General features: G+C 61.1%; 1 protein-coding gene across 1 annotated transcript in view; it reads right to left on the bottom strand.

Annotated features, from left to right (window-relative positions):
• The window catches only part of PDGFA (platelet derived growth factor subunit A), a 20569-nt gene that overhangs the window by 3084 nt on the left and 1705 nt on the right, over window positions 1-15780 (bottom strand). Inside the window, exons 2-6 of the mRNA XM_045285923.1 lie at window positions 14750-14846; window positions 9825-9926; window positions 8038-8225; window positions 1214-1340; window positions 598-666 (exon numbers count right to left, since the gene is read on the bottom strand). Of these exons, the coding sequence (XP_045141858.1) occupies window positions 611-666; window positions 1214-1340; window positions 8038-8225; window positions 9825-9926; window positions 14750-14846 (570 nt within the window). The 3' untranslated portion in view covers window positions 598-610. The remainder of the gene's footprint in view (window positions 1-597; window positions 667-1213; window positions 1341-8037; window positions 8226-9824; window positions 9927-14749; window positions 14847-15780) is intronic.

The following is a 15780-nucleotide window of genomic DNA, read 5'->3' on the forward strand; positions in this document are numbered from 1 at the left end:
CTACAGTGTGACCCACAGCTCCACCCTGCAGTGCTGTCAGCTACAGTGTGACCCACAGCTCCACCCTGCAGTGCTGTCTGCTACAGTGTGACCCAACAGCCACACTCCAGAACTATTGGCCATGCCAGCTGGTGTCTGAGGAGAAAATGGGTGCCCTCAGGCTCTAAGGCCACAACCTCTGAGTAGCAGACCGCCAGGCCTCTGGGTGGACCCTCTTTGGTTAGCAGCCAAGCGGGCACTGCCAAGGAGGCTCCTGCCAACAACCTGGACTTGGCCTCCAGCAAGCTGGACTATCAGCTCCGCCAACCTCAGTCGTTCCATCTGTCAGAGGGGCTGAGCCGCTTCCTGAAGACCTTCTGGCCAGGCACCCCTGAGCCATCCCAGAGCCTGCGCCCGCTCCGACTCTCCCCACCCGCCAGCCTGCCTCCCCAATCATCGGACAGGAGAAGGCCAAGCGAGAGGGGCCAAGACCCAAGCCAGCGGCCCAGGAAGGAAGCGGCAGAGTCCCAATCAAGCCCCGTCCCGGTGGTGGCGCTGTGGCCGCAGTGATCAGGCTGATTGGTCTCCCTCCCAGGCTCCAGCACCCACCCATCCTACCTGGCCGGCCGGTCTAGGTGGGCTTTAATCTTTTTCGCTTCCGTTTTTTACCTGATTCCCTAGGCCTTCCTGTCAACAAAAGTGCAGGGAGGGTGAGCAGCAAGGCCCAGCCAGGCCCAGGAGGTGCGGGTGGGAGCCCTAGAGCAATAAATACCTGCCCTGTTTATCTTTCGGCAGAAAACCCTGCACTTCCTGGTGCCCCCACCCCCTCCAGGGCGGTCACCACAGCCACCACAGCGGGTCCCTACGCCCCACAGCCTCGGGGCACAGTCCACCCTGGAGGGCAAAGGTCAAGGCTCAGGGCGGCCTGTGGGTGCTGGTCCATGAATCCAGTCTTCACCTCAGCCATGTCTACACTGCACCCCAGCCTAGGGCCTAGACCAGAAGCTCAGCCCTCAGCTTGGGCTACAGTGCAGTGGGGGGGTTGGGGGTGGTGGATGGACTTCGCTGAGGCAGCTCAGGGGAGTGTGGGCAGGGCGGGGCTCTGCAGGGACACCTTTGGGTGGACGGCTGGGCCTCTCTGCCCCACCCAGGGCTCTTCTTCACAGAAACCACCCCACAAGCCCCGCCTGCATGGGTTTCAGGAACCTTCCTTCCATAGGCAGGTGGCACCCACCTGTCCCCTCTTCCCGGTAGTCGGGGTTCAGATGTGAGATCGCACACGTGCACTCCAAGTGCTCTTCCAGCCGCACTTGCACTTCTTTCAATTTTGGCTTCTTCCTGACATACTCCACTTTAGCCACCTGCCGAGAGAGAGGAGCCTGGTGTCACAAGGGCTGGAGGGGTGAGGGGTGGGGCCGGGCAGGCAGCGAGTGGGTCCCAAGGCCCCAGGCACCCTGAGGGAAGCTCAAAGAATGAACACCATGCACGGGACCCCGTGGAAGGGGGCAGAGGGAGGGCCTTTCTACATAGCTGGACTGTGGGGCCTTCTTGCAAACGGGCACTTTCATTTAAGAGGAAAAACTAACATTGTTCGAGCCTGGGCACAGACTCAAGGACTTGGCTCACTTAGACTCTCATCCCAGAAGAGCGTGCGCGCACTGGTGCTTGCACACACACTGTCCAGAGAGCACCCAGCTCAGAGACAAGTGCAGGACACACAATTCCAGAAGGTCCTGCTGCTGAACCACCCAGAGCTGGACTTGCTCACGGGGTCCCAGGAGATGCTGGCCACACAGTGATCTCCTGGCGGACATCTCACTGCCTCAGCCAACACCCAGAAGTGGGCTTTCTGACAAAGGAGACGGACCAGGTGTACCTGCTCCAGACCCAGGCTAGTCCGTGGGCATCACTGGGGGCCAGGCGGACCCCTCCCAGGAGGTAGGACTGCCTGAAGCAAGCTTATTGCCACATACACCTGCGGCCTGGGCTAGGTATGTGCATACACCAGTATGCAGCTCCCAAGTCCGGTTGGTGTGGTGGGGAAGGGGGAGGAGGAACAGGAACCCAGGAGCAGCCACCTTGGTACTTCTAGGGACACACACACACACACACACACACACACACACACACACACACACACCACACACACATGGGCATCATCTTCACCAAGCCACCAGCAAGCCTTCGATGCTGACAGACCTCTCGGGATGCAGACGAAGGCTTGCGGTGAGTCCACTGCATAGACGGCCTGAAGTCCACTCTGAAAGGGGGGCTCCTGCTCTCACTCGGGGACACAGGGGTCAGCAGGCACTCTTTCGCCCCACCCCCACCCCATGTGTCACCTGAGGCCATCAGCTGGCTGTCTTCCCTGTAGGGGACCAGTCCGGTCAACCCCACTGACAGATGGGGAGAGGGCTCAGGCTTGTGTTGGGTGGGTTCTGGTGCACCCCACCTCCACCTCCTAAGTTTCTCAGTCCTGTGCCCCCAGTGCCCACACATCCAGCTGGCTGCCACCCTACACACACACACACACACATATACAACCGGCCCCATGCAGTCCCCACAGCCACCAAGTGCTTCCCCTCCCCGGGACCCACTACTGTGACTCCTGTGAGTGGACAGAAGCCCCCAAGATGACTGGGTCTTTCTCCCTAGTCTGTCTTAGTCTGGAAGATCCACTGAAATCTATTCATTGTCACAGCCACACGTCATCCTCCACAGGTCCTCTGGCCAGGAACTGAACCCAGGTCTTGGGCATAGAAGGTAGGAATCCCCTCCGCCCCCTGGGCCAACCCTGCCACTAATCTCACATGAGCCTGTCTTATAAAAGGCAGAGACAGACCCACGGTGGGTGACAGACACAAGCTGGGAGGCGAGGGCAGACCCTCCCCTCGAGCTGAGGCCTCTAGAACTGAGCTCACAAACTGCTCTGTCACCCCGGGCATGGAGGGCCTATCCCAGAGCCCAGGACATGTCAGCACTCCTGCCCACCTACCCTGGTCTCTCCGGGGCCCTGAGGCTTGTGTGAAGCCAGGCTGGCAGAGCAGCCACCCACCCACCTCCCATGGCCCCTGCGTGCAGCCTGGGCATTGTGGCCTGCCCTGTAAGTGGCTCTGGACCCCGCATGGGCTGAGGACTCCCCAAGCAGACGTGTTAATCATCAACCCAGGAGCAAAGGTGCCATCGGACACGTGAAGAGGTGTTGCCGACCGGTGTAAAGGGCTGGCACCAGCCCTGTGCTCGCCGAGAGAAGCAGGTTTCGCTGCGTCACCTGGGGAGTCCGGGGTACAGAGGAGGGAAAAAGCCTCACCACACTCTGCTTCCCAGAGGGGACATGGGGCCCCTGCCACCCAGGGGTGCCCAGGGATGGGGTCGGGCCAGGGCTGGGGGCCTCAGTTTTCCCATCTGCAAAGCACGGCAGTGACATGGGGGAAGGTAGCCCCCAAAATCAGACCTGTCTTCCTGAAATCAGTCAGGGGCAGAGGATGAAGCTGGGGGCTTTGGGGTAGCCCACCTGCTCACCTAACTCTGTGACCCAAGGAGGCAGGCAAGGACCCCCCCTCAAGGGTGGGCAGGCTGCCTTTGGTTGTGGGGGTGGTTTCCCATGCAGGGCCCCTGGGCCTCTGGCCGCCCTAGCTGGGAGGACTGCCTGGCCCTTTCGTTCAACAAGCAGCCTCACCTAGGTCCCTCTCAGGGCACACACTCAGCTCGGTCAGAGCTGTGCTGGTACCCCACTGAGGACTCAGGCTGCCCCCCGCCCCTGCTGCCCCCTACCTGCATGCCCCCAGGCTGGGAACAGGCTCTCCAGACAGCCTGTCTATCAGAGAAAACAAACAGCAGTTTATGACTGCACCTGCCTTGGGTGTGGGAGCACTCTGGGCGGCTCGGCCACCCTGTCTGGCCGGGAAATGGCCACGTTCTCACTCCAGGAGCGTGCCAAGAATATTAACCTCTCGTACGCCTTCTGCACACGGGCAGAGGGCCTCCTGGGGACCCTCCCCATAGCCCAGTGGCTGGCACGTGCCCACCATTCGGGATTTTTCCAGTGGGAAGTGGTGAAGCCTCCCTTTCCTCTCATCTGAACACACCAGAAGCCTCCCCCTGCAGCCCGGCCTGAGGGAGACCCCAGGCCCTGCTGAACAGGTCAAGCCCTGCTGCCCCAGGCCTCCCCTGAGGACTCTGGGCAGAAGTGACCCACCATAAAACAACTATTTACTGATGACACCTGCCAGGCCCTCAGCAGACACAATCCCGCCCATTCACAGATAAGCACAGAGGCAGCTGGCCAGACACCTTCCCTGCATGTCCCCCAGAGACACTGTGCTCCCCACCCCTCCCTTGACACAGCACCAGCAGGAGGAAGTAGGCTGAGCCCTGGGGTGGGGGCTGCATCATGGAGGTCGAGAGCACCTGGAGGCTGGAAATAAGCCCTTCGCCAGCACACACGGGTCCTGAACCTCCCCTCCAGCCAACCACCCCATACAAGGGACAGAGGCCCGGCTCCTGGTGAGGTGCCAGCCCACAGTGGACCACGTCCACCCTGGATCTCAAGGAGCCTCTCCAACAGTGGTGGACTGGTTGCTGGTTAGGGAGCACAGGGGACAGAGCCACTTGTCAATAAACAATCTCCCCGACAGGCACAGTTTGGAACAACAAGGACACCACGGTGTCCTGACCATCCAGCCGCCAGTAGACAGACCTGCAGACAAACAGCCAGCAGGGGCCCCAGCTGGGCATAGCAGGTGGCTGCCAAGCTGTAACCACACACCTCAGCCTTGCTCTGTGGCCTTGAAGAGCCACCAAAGGCAGCACCTCTGGACACGCTGGACCCATGGGGCATGGTCCAGGAAGGATCTGGTGTCAGTGCAGACCAGAGGACAACAAACAGTCATGTGTCTACTAATGGCACCATCCCAGACCCCAGGAGTAGACTGGGCCACTGCCTCCCACTGCCCAGGGGTCATGGGGGATGGGTCTGCTTCCTCCGGGCAGAGCCCCCAAAAAGAGCAGAGCAGGACACAGGCTCCTGACCTCAGGGCACCAGCAGAGACTGGCCTGGAGCGGAGGCAGGGAGGGAGTAGGGGGTGGTTGGGGTGTGTGTGTGTGTGTGTGTGTGTGTGTGTGTGTGTGTGTGTACCCTGGGCTTCTGCTGCCTCCTCGGGGTCTCAGGCCCCTGCCACACTCCTCAGACAAGGCCCAGGCGGCCATGAGCAGACTTTGTGCTGGGCAGTTCCCTGGCCGGACCACCATGCACCCCCCTCCTAAAGAATCACTGACCTAAGCCCCAGGGGTGGGCGGTCAATCAATGCCGCCACACCTGGGAGACAGGAGGGCCTGCCTGCACCACTTCCTCCCCAAGGACCCCCGACCCACTACAAAGACCCTCAGTCTGAATCTGGGGCTTCTTGGGGCCAAGCGCCCACACCCAGGTCAACGTCCGGCCTGACCCCATAAGGAGCAGGCCGGCCGGCACCACAATGGGCCTCCTGTCCCTCCATTCCCCATGCCATCCCTTCTGCTGGGCCCCAGCACCCGGCCGGATGTCGTCCTTCCAATGTTCCGATGGGGAAGGAGGAGGGTGGGTCCAGCTCTGACTAGCAGCCCCTGTGAGCCAGGCAGGTGCCACCCAGATGTGCAGTCTGTCCCTCAAGGCCCGGGGCTTTCCCAGGAAGGTCACCCCCAACACACACTGTGCTGAACACCATGGCTGCCAGACCCTAACATGGCCCGGATGCCAGGAAACATGCCTCCCCACCCCAGGGAAGCTGGGAGCATAGAGTCCCCAGACCAAGCTCCTCGGATGACCCCTCAATTCCTGAGCATGAAGACCCGGTCCTTTGGGAAGCTGCTGGCCCCCCCAGGTGCCCAGGCAAGGGGTGGCTTACTCAGTTCCTGCTGTGTGCCCTGGCAAGGACACCTCATTCCATCCAGCGTCATGCCCCAGCACTCAGCACTGTGTACCCCAAATGGCCAGTCCCCCATGTCTGTGACTGCACTGTCCCCACTCGTGAGCTCAGGCCCTTCGTCCAGGACTGCCAACTTCTCAGAGGCCGACGTGGGCCAGTATCTCCTTTCTGTCCAGTCAGGAACCACAGGGTATGGGGTGGGGGGCTGGGAGAGGATGGCTGTGGTGAACTGGCACTGAGCCCGCAGCCCCACACAAAGCCTGCCCATGACGGGCCTCGTCCGGAAGCTGGATCTTTGTAGTGTCGCATTGGGCTAATGGGGGTCATGCAGCTCAGGGCAGGGAGGCAGAGGAAGGGTACTGTGTGACAGGCAGCCAAGGGTCCCCCTCAGGGAGGGTCCATGTGACCCCCCAGCTCCCCTCGGCTTGGCTCCCCCAGCCCAAGAATGAGAGAAGTGGCCAGCTGGGGTGTGGAACCCAAGCTCTGGTGCTTGTCACCCGCCCCCGCAGCGCCACACACTCACACCCCCAGTGGGTCAGTGGCGACTACCCTGGAAGCAAGGTAAGCACAAGCTGACTTGTGCTTTCTTATCTATACTGAACAATTTCCAGTCTGGCCAGTGTCTGGCCTGCTAACTGGAAGGTCGGCAGATCGAATCCCCCCAGCGGCTCAGCAGGAGAGGGGAGGCTTCCTACTCGAGTAGAGTTCCTGTCTGGGAACCAGCAGAGGCATGTCTACCCTGTCCTACAGGGTCGCCATGAGTCACTAACTCCACCGCAGTGAGTTGTAAGCACAAGTCAGCCTGTGCTTCCCTGGCTCCCTGGGAAACCCACACCCTATACTATCGTATCAAGGACCGAAGACAAAGAATGTGGTGTTATCTAGCAAGTGGGGGGCACTGTCAGAGGGGCCCATCTCTCAGGCCTCAGTCCCAACACTCACCCCCACAGCTGAACAGGCTGGGGGAGGTCGGGACTGGCCTCATAACAAGCAAGTATGGAAAACCAAAAATCAGACTCCCTGCCAGCGAGTGGATGCCGACTCATAGCGACCAGACAGGCCAGCGTAGAGCTGCCCTGCACAATTTCTTTCCCTCCCACTCGGTTTTCAAGGTCAAGTTGAACATCAGAGGGAAAAGGAAGGGTTAGCCCAAGGTCCTTAGGGGGCGGGCCTGGTGGGCATCTCAGAAAAAAGGCCTGGCAACCTGATTCAGAACAAGAACGAGCAGCCCCGAGAACCTGCCCTATAGCACTTCTCTGAAGCATGTGGTTCAATGCCAACGGGTTTGGTCTTTTGGGTTCGGAACACCCAGAACAAAAATTCTGAAAGCCCCACCTTGCAAGGAAGAGCTACATCCCATCCAGCACTCAACTGGACCTGCCAGGCCGAGTCACACCGGGCCCCACCTCCCTCGCCCACCAACGAGGGCTCCAGAGGAGCCAAAGTCCGTCACCACACCCAATGAGGGCACCCTGAGAGGCCACTGTTCAGGCGGGAAGCCCAGGGCAGCTGTAGGCTCTGCTGGGCCAGAGGCACCCCAAAATGCCTCCCAGCCGAGGTCACAGGGCCTCCAGGCCAGCCAGGGCCTTCATGCCCCCAGCCTGCAGTGTTCTGCTGGCCCACTTCACAAAGGGGGACACCTAGGCCCTGAAAGAAATGCCCAGGTCCCAGCTGGATACACAGGGCCGGCAGGGTACTGCTGTCCACGGGTGACCACATGGAGAGCAAAAGCCCTCAAACTCTCGGCGTCAGCAGCCATCACAGGGGGTCAGAGCCCCAGTGTCCCAGAGCGGGGCCCATGGGTCAGGAGCTATGCTATGGGGTCTGTGCAGACAGGGTCTGAGGGATGTGAGGACAGGGTTCTTGGGTCTGTGGTCAGTGGAGGTGGCATCTGAGGGCTCCAGGAGCATGGGGTCTGTGGGTCATGGGGCCGGGGTCTGTGGGTCATGGGGCCAGGGTCAGGGGGTACAGAGTCACAGGGCTGGGGTCAGGGGGTCCAGAGTCATGGGACCGGGGCCACGGGGTCCAGGGCCACAGTGTCCAGAGTTGCATGGTCCAGGGCCATGGGCCAGGGTCAGGGGTTCCAGAGTCATGGGGCCAGGGGATCCAGGGTCATAGGGCCCAGACCATGGGGCCAAGCCGGGTGGCTCACCTTGACGCTGCGGTGCTGCACGCGGACGGGCTGGCACTTGACACTGCTGGTGTTGCAGCAGCCCGTGCAGCGCCTCACCTCCACGCAGGGCGGCCAGATCAGGAAGTTGGCAGAGGTGGGGTCAATCTGGCTTCGAGGGATCTCATAGATAACCGTCCTGGTCTTGCAGACTGCGGGGATGGCTTCCTCTGTAGGTAGAGGTCACGTCAGCCCCACCAGGCTCCAGCCCAGGGCGGGCTGAAGCCCCAGGGGAAGCGTCAGACAGGCTGCCCCATGTGACTGGAGGCTGTGACTCCACAGCCTTAGGGAGCCCCTGACCCCTCACTTCTGCATGCTACGAAGCACCTTCTGGGGTCAGGCTGCAGAGCTAGGGAGGGGTGGCCTGTAGCTGATGGTGCCCCACCACTTCGGAACAGACAAGCCTACACAGTCAACAAGGCCACTGCCATGGTCATACCCGCTGGACTCAGGGAGGTCAGAGGGGGCCCAGCTATAAGAGCCAGATGCCCAGAGGTGCTGGGTGGGGTGATGGCCAAAGCAGGTTCCCCATAGCAGGAAAATGCTGCAAGGCGCCACTTACTGGGAATGTCAAGAAGAGGCCAAAGCAGAGGCGGGAAGGAAGTGGGGTTCCAGGGGCGGGGGTCCCCAGCTGATCACTGGGGGAACGGGGATGGCCGGAGACATTGGGAAACTGAGAGAACCAGCAGGTGGTAGTTGCCCAAGCAAGATAGTTGCAGTGGCTGCAGCGTAGGGGTGTGGATGTGAGGGGAAGCGGGCATCCCAGCCTTGGGGTAACAGAGGCCGGGGCGGGCCCTTGTCGGGGAGGTGGCAGCAGGGCGGCTCTGCTCTCTATAAGCGGCCATGCAGGACAGCCTGTGCCACAAGTGTCCATCTGGGCACCAGGCATGACCGACCACCTGAGGGAACCTTACTGGGACCTGCTGTCCACATGCTGCCTTATGAGGCAAGGCCAGGGCCCCACCTGTCCAGCTTATCACAGCTGCCAGTGGGCTGACGGGAGGCCCAGAGCCACACCACGGCAGCTCCACAGGTGACAGAGCCACCCCCCTCTCACACACACCCCCAGCTGCCTCAAGTCCTGCACAGGGTAGGCTGGCCCGATCGTCCACAGCACCCCCACTGCCAAACTACAGAGCCCACCTCAGTGGGCGATGTCAGGAAGGGGACAAGGGTCTCCCAGACAAGGCCAGCACCAGACCCAGCACAGGGCTTGGGGCGTGGTGGGGCAGCGGGTCACAGCCCCAAACCCCACAGCCCTGAGTTTGCCCCTTTCCAGGAAACAGGTGATTGAGCCCACATGGGCTGCTGCCACAACCTGCCAGGACAGGACCGACCAGGGGAGGGACTCTCTGTTGGGGCGGGGGTTGAGGGTGGGCAGATGGCTCCCCAACCTGGCCTGGCCAAATGCCAAGGGGCAGCTCCCACCCTGGCAGACAGCTCGCCCCCAACCCCCACCACCAGTCCACCAGCTTTTGGTAGCAGCCAGCTCTCAGGCTGGTACAGGGCACTCTGCAGGTGACCCTTAAACCACTGCCCAGGTACCCTCTATGGAAGCAGGCCTCTGCCACCCCCCACACCCATCTGCCATTGGGCCAACAGCCAGGAATTGGAAACAGGGCAGCCAAACATTCCAGTTCAGGCGCTGTGAGGGTCCGCTCAGTCCCTCTGAGGGCAGAGGCCGGGCTGAGCCACCAGGGTGGACTGCAGTCAGTCAATGGGAGCCACGCCTGGGCCACATTACCAGCTCCCTCACTCCTGCCCCTTACCAATACTCCTCTTCCTGCGGACGGGCACTGGCCGCCTCTCGGGGGCATGCTTGGCGTGGGTCCCCCGGGTTCTCAGGCTTGGCCCCAGAGCACCCTCAGCACCTGCAGGTAGAAAGGAATTGGGAACCAGTCCACACAGCCCTGAGGGTGATGGCCGGCTGGCTGACATGTGGAGGACAAGTCCCATGGACTTGGATGGGGTCTGCCTCACCCACACAGAGATGCCCTGGCCCACCCAGCAAGTCTCCCTCCAGGTCCAAGCTGAGGGTCAGCTGGGGACAGAGTGCGGGGGCCCCCCCACCCCCCATGAATGGCTCCCCCAACTGGGAACTGCTTGTGAATGTCCCTCTTGAGCTTCCACAGAGGGTCCCCAAAAGTGTCCGCCCAGCTTGGTCCCAGACCTCACTGTACCTCTTAGGAGGCTGGGGGACAGAGGACTGAATCTAGGGACAAGGACCTGGGCTGGGACCCAGAGACGGCTTGCTGGGTTTCTGGGGTTGAGAGGAGAGAGAGAGAGAGAGAGAGAGAGAGAGAGAGAGAGTGTGTGTGTGTGTGTGTGTGTGTGTGATGGTGAGCGAGTGTGCAGCGTGTGTGTGGAGTTGGTGGGTGTGTGGAGTTGGTGGGTGAATGTGTGAGCAAGCAAGACAACATGCAGATGTGTTTGACCCTTGAGTGAGCGTGTATGAATGTGTGAGACTGAGTGAGCGTGCAGACAGGGTGTGTTTGTCTGATGTGTGAGCGAGCATGTGTGAGTGTGTGTTCTTCGCCATGCCCTGAAGCCCCATCCCCTCTGCCAGGCATCAGAAGTGGCATGAGACTCCGGGCCCTGGGCCAGACCCCACTCGTGCCTGAAATAGGCCTCCCCAAGGGGAGCAGGCTGAAAAGAGGTACAGGAGGCCAGTGAGCTGGAAGAAGTAGGAGACCCAGGTCAGAGCCTGCAATGGCCTGGGGGATGGGTGCAGGGAGGGGCCTGGAGAAAGGGGTCCCAGAGTCCAGATCAGCACCGACCACACTAGGAGGGCTCTCAGGTTTCAGACTCCAAAAGAAAATGGGGGCGAGGGCAGGGATGCAATTCCCAACCGCCCCCCCCCCCTCCGCAACCCTTCAGGCCTTTCTTCCTAGTCTGTCTCAGTCTGGAAGGGTGCTGATAACTGTTTGGTGTCCCCGCCACACTAGAGTCCCCGTGGACTGAGCAGTGGGGCCTATGCATGATTGCCCTGGCCAAGACTCAAACCTGGGTTCCACTGGGGTGGAAAGTTGTACCCATGAGCCCCCACTGACCCCAGGAAGTAACATGCATCACTGCTCACAAAGAACTCGCCCATGCAGCCCCCCACCTCGGGGCCCCTCAAGGTCTGTGTGGCCACCACACTAGATCACCACTCCTCCTGGGTGCAGACAAGCAGGCAGGCCCCTTCCTGTCCAGCCCACAAGGTGCCCGCAGCACCCCCAAACCAATGGGATAAACCAGTCCTCCCACACCAGGGCCTAAGCCCTGCAGGAGAGGCCAAGGCCAAGGCCACTTCCGACCGACAATGCCAACCCTGCAGGGCCCTGCAGAGCTGGCAGGAGTCATTCCTTTTGGGATCAGCCACACCCTTTTCCTGGGGTGGCTGGTGCATTTTAACTGGCCAGCCACCCCTCTGGCCACTGCCCCATCGGGGATGCGAAGGTTCAGTCATGTGACAGGGCCAGCTTTTGACTTAAAATGACTCTGTTCCAAGGCCACCACTCTTTATTTCGCTCCTGACCCAAAACAAGAAGCCCACGGGGCTAGTCACACAGGAAGACTTTCCCATCAGCCAACTGTTTGAAGAGCATTTTATCTGCCCCACGTCCCCACACCTCCCCAATCTGCAAGTCACTTCTGGGCACAGACAATTGTGCCTTATCCAAATTGGGGGCCAGTGCCCCCCCCGCACGTGCAAGAGGAACCCTAAGGATGTCACGGGCTGCCGCCTCTCCGGACTGTACTGAGGTGGCTGAGGGAGTGGACAGTTATGCATTCGCTCTTTACATATGGGGAAACTGAGGTCCAGAGACCTGTGGCCATAGAACATTCACTGGTGGAAGGAGCTGAAATTTAAGCCTAAGGAGCTCTGTCCACCCAGTTGAGATGGCCCCACCCAGGCTGGCCTCCTGCCCCCGCTCAATAAACAGAAAAAACAATAGCCTTCCAGAGAGCCAACCTGGCTGAAAGCAGACCTCAGCAATCAACCACCCCACCACCGCCACCACACACAGACACACACACACACACAGAGGGATGGGTGGTCATGAGTCAAGCTGATTCACAGGCCGAAAAGGAAGGAGAGAGGGAAGCAACCTGGGGGCAAGAGGGGGACCTGGGGCAGCCCCATCCAGGATGGTAACCACAGTGTGAATCACTCATTCTGGGTTGGAGTTTGTCAAGAACTCTTCCCTGGTGTCTTCTGAGCACAGATGTCATCCTGGAGTAGTGTGGGGGCCAGGCGGCCACCAGCATTGGTCAGTGCTGTTAATGGCCCGCTATATTTACGACTAGTTACTCAATGGCCCACAGGCACCAGGCCAGGCGCCTGCCAGAACAAAGCTCTCCCAGGCCTGGTGCTGAATGGTCAATTCTCAGCACACACACACACACACACACACACACACCCCAGATCACTCATCTTGAAGGGACCACATGCAGCTCTCCAAACCCAAGAGCTGCTTAAAGGAACTCCCCACTCCTGCCCACCCCTCCCCAGAACTGACAGCACAGTGGGACACACAGGGGGCAGGCCAGGTGTCCCCACGCCCCAACCCAAGCCCAGGGTCTCTGCATCTCACAAGGGGACTAGGTGCTGGCTCAGTTTCCTGTCTCCAATAACCCGCACACATTGCTCTGCAGCCCACAAAAAGGCTGGGGGGCTCGAGTCGCTACAGGGGCACTCAGCAGAGATGCCGGGTGATGGATGTCCTGAAGATATCATGGCCATTCCGCTCTGATCCACACAGGTAGGCCATGAGTTGGTGCTGGTGAAATGGGACACCGGTGGAGGCACGGTGGAGGTCCAGTCTCATGCCAGGAGGCCCCCAAGCCAGCGAGTAAGGCCTCCTCCTCTGCAGTCTCCTACCCACCCTGTGTCCAGCACTGAGGGAGACCCTTGCAGACTGTGAGCCTTGGAGCTACAAAATGAGATAACGGGATGCAGGTGGGGGTGGGGGGATGGCCCTCCCACCACTCTCCAGCACTTTTCTCACTGACCTCCTGCACCTTCCAGGAGCAGGGCACCCCCAGCAGGCCAGCAGTGCCCAGGGTGGGTGGGGCAAACCCTTTCCCTGCAAGCTGAGAAGCAGCCCCAGTCCACAGGACACTAGCCTCCCTCCATCTGGCTGGACCAAGAGGGCAGGGACTTGGCGGAGTGGCAGGCCAGGCCCCTGGGGGCCCCCCATAATGCCACACCTGAGGTCCCACCCCAAGATGAGTATTCAGATGCCAGCAAGTCTCGTGGGGGCGGTGGTGGGGGGTGTGTTACAGGGAGGTGTGTCCTGGTCACACACACACACACACACACACACACACACACACACATGGCATTTGCCTTAAACAGTCAAAGCACACACACACACCCAGCCCCAGGACTGGTCTGCACAGCAAGCCCCTCAGAAAGAGGCCCCAGGCCAGGCTAGCCCAGAGTCAGGAATGCCATCAGCATAAACCTGCTGAGCCCAAAGCTAAAAGCATTAAAGGGAGGGGGCGGGGCCCAGAGGAGAATGAGAAAGTCAATGGTCCATTCCCCTGAGGCGTCCCCATGCACCCTTCCCAGGGCCAGCAAAAACAAAACCTGTGAACTGGGAACTTTCAGAGTCGCAGCGCCGGCTTCTGGGGGGATCGGTCTGCACCCACACCCGTAGGCAACCACTCACCCACCCAAAGCCCATCCCGCAGACGCACACAGCCAGGACCCCACTGCCCAGCCCACTCCACCCTCCTGGGACTGAAACCCCTGCCCACCCCCCACCCCCACCTCCTGCAGGCTGATAAGCATCTGCTGAGGATTCCCAGGGTCTGGCAGGAAATGGAATAGTTCAGGCCTCCCTGCCACCCTAATTTGGTACAAATTTCCAAATGACTAGGCACAAGTGATTCCACTTAATTCCTGGCCCCCCCAAAGCGATTAGTAGGGACACCATCTTCACCTCACCCAAAAGTCCTCCACCCCTTTGGTCCATCCTTCCATCCATCCTTCAAGAAAGGCACTGCAGCACACCAGAGAAGGGTCTTTATAAAAGGGGCCCCAAAGGTGGAGGGGGAGAGACTACTCCCCCCAAGATAGAGACCTCAGCCTTCTAGGGAGGGGGGCCCCTTTGGGAGGGGGCGAGGGTACTGGCAAAGCCAAAGTGGGGCTCTGGCCTCAAAACTCCACTTGACAAACAAACTGTTTTTCTAAAGTGGCTAGGCTCCAGGCCCTGAGGGTATACCCAAAAATAGTCCCCAAGAGCAGATGTGTGTTAGGCAGGACCTTTATTGGCTCATGAAGAGAGAGACCCGGCCTCCACAAGCCACAAGGCCCAGCCCGCGGGCATGGCCAGGCACCAAGTCCGGGGCATCACAAAGGCTCCCAGGGCTGCGGCGCCGTGCCTGCCTCCCTGGCCTCCGCCACGCGGGCTCCGGGGCGCCGGCCCAGGCCTGGCCCAGCTCTGCCCGATCCTGCGGCCTGCCCCGCGCGAACACCTGGCCTCGGCTGCGGCGCCCTCTATGTGCTGAACTTCCCGTGACTCTTAGTGTTTTCCAAAGCGCGAAAGCAGTGCCCGCTGGGCGGGCGGGCGGCCCGGGCCCGGAGAGAAAGTGGACTGGGAAAGGGGCCTGACTCATGCGCTCGCGTTTTTATGGCCGGGAACGGAGTGTGACCTTTGGGATCCAACCCTCCGGGGCGCCCGGGGCCGGGGGCGCGATTTACCTACGGAATCTATCTCCAGGAGTCGCTGCAGGTCCCGAATGCTGTGGATCTGACTATGAGCCAGCCTCTCGATGACCTCGGGGGGGATCTCCGCTTCCTGCGGGCGGAGGCGACACGGTCAGGCGGCGCGCCCGGCAGAGCGGGGCGTGGGTCAGTCCTCGGCCCACGAGAGGCGGCCGCGGACGCTGGGAAACTCAACCTCCGCTGGGTGCCGGTCACCACGGGGACGCCCGGCCGCCTGGCCACCGGACCCACTTGCCCAGACACTTAGGGTGGCACGGGAGGGTGGGGGTGGGGCCGGCAGGACCCAGGGCCTCCCCGGCCCAGGCAGGGGGACTCCCTCTTTGGACTTTCAAACAAAAGTCCCCGCCCTTGGGCCCTCCGCCCTGTGTCAGTCGCAGGAGGGCTTAGGACAAGGCAGCTCGGGGGAAGGGGAGTTTCTGATTCAATAGCGAGATCAACATCCAGAAAGATCAAGTTGAAATGCGTCACGGATCGGCAGCGAGAGTCACGGACGCCCTGGTAACACTTTGATCTGGCTTGGGTTTCACCCCCAGAACCGCGGCCCCAGGCGGGAAGCCAGGGTCTCCGATCCTCAGAGCACACACTCTCAATCCCGGCTCCGGCCCACAGCAGCCCTAGTCTAAATGAGGCGACCCAATCGCGGCGGCACTGTGCAAAACAGCCGGAAGCTTAGGGGTTAAATGTCTACCTCCATCCGCTCCGGGGTCCTGCTCGGACTGTCCCCCTCCCCTACACCTGCCTCCCCCCACCCTCATGCCTTCCCTGTTCTCAAAGGGAGGCGGGGGGGATTGTTGGAGGCTACAGTCCTAAGTTCCCACCCAGGGCTGGAGCCCAGCCCAGCTTTCGGAGACGGATTCTGAGGTGGGGGCTGGGGGTACACGACACTGGAGGTGGGAGGGAGCGGGCGCCCAGCCCGGGCAGGCTTGTCTCGCGCAGCCACCTGTACGCAGGCCCAGGGCGGGGGACTGCGCCTGCCCGCCCCAGGCCCGGCTGCGGCTCCGCAGTGC

This window comes from Echinops telfairi, unplaced genomic scaffold (assembly GCF_000313985.2).
Source record: "Echinops telfairi isolate 266 unplaced genomic scaffold, ASM31398v2 ScPeMD7_5;HRSCAF=22, whole genome shotgun sequence".
In the NCBI taxonomy this organism is placed as follows: domain Eukaryota; kingdom Metazoa; phylum Chordata; class Mammalia; order Afrosoricida; family Tenrecidae; genus Echinops; species Echinops telfairi.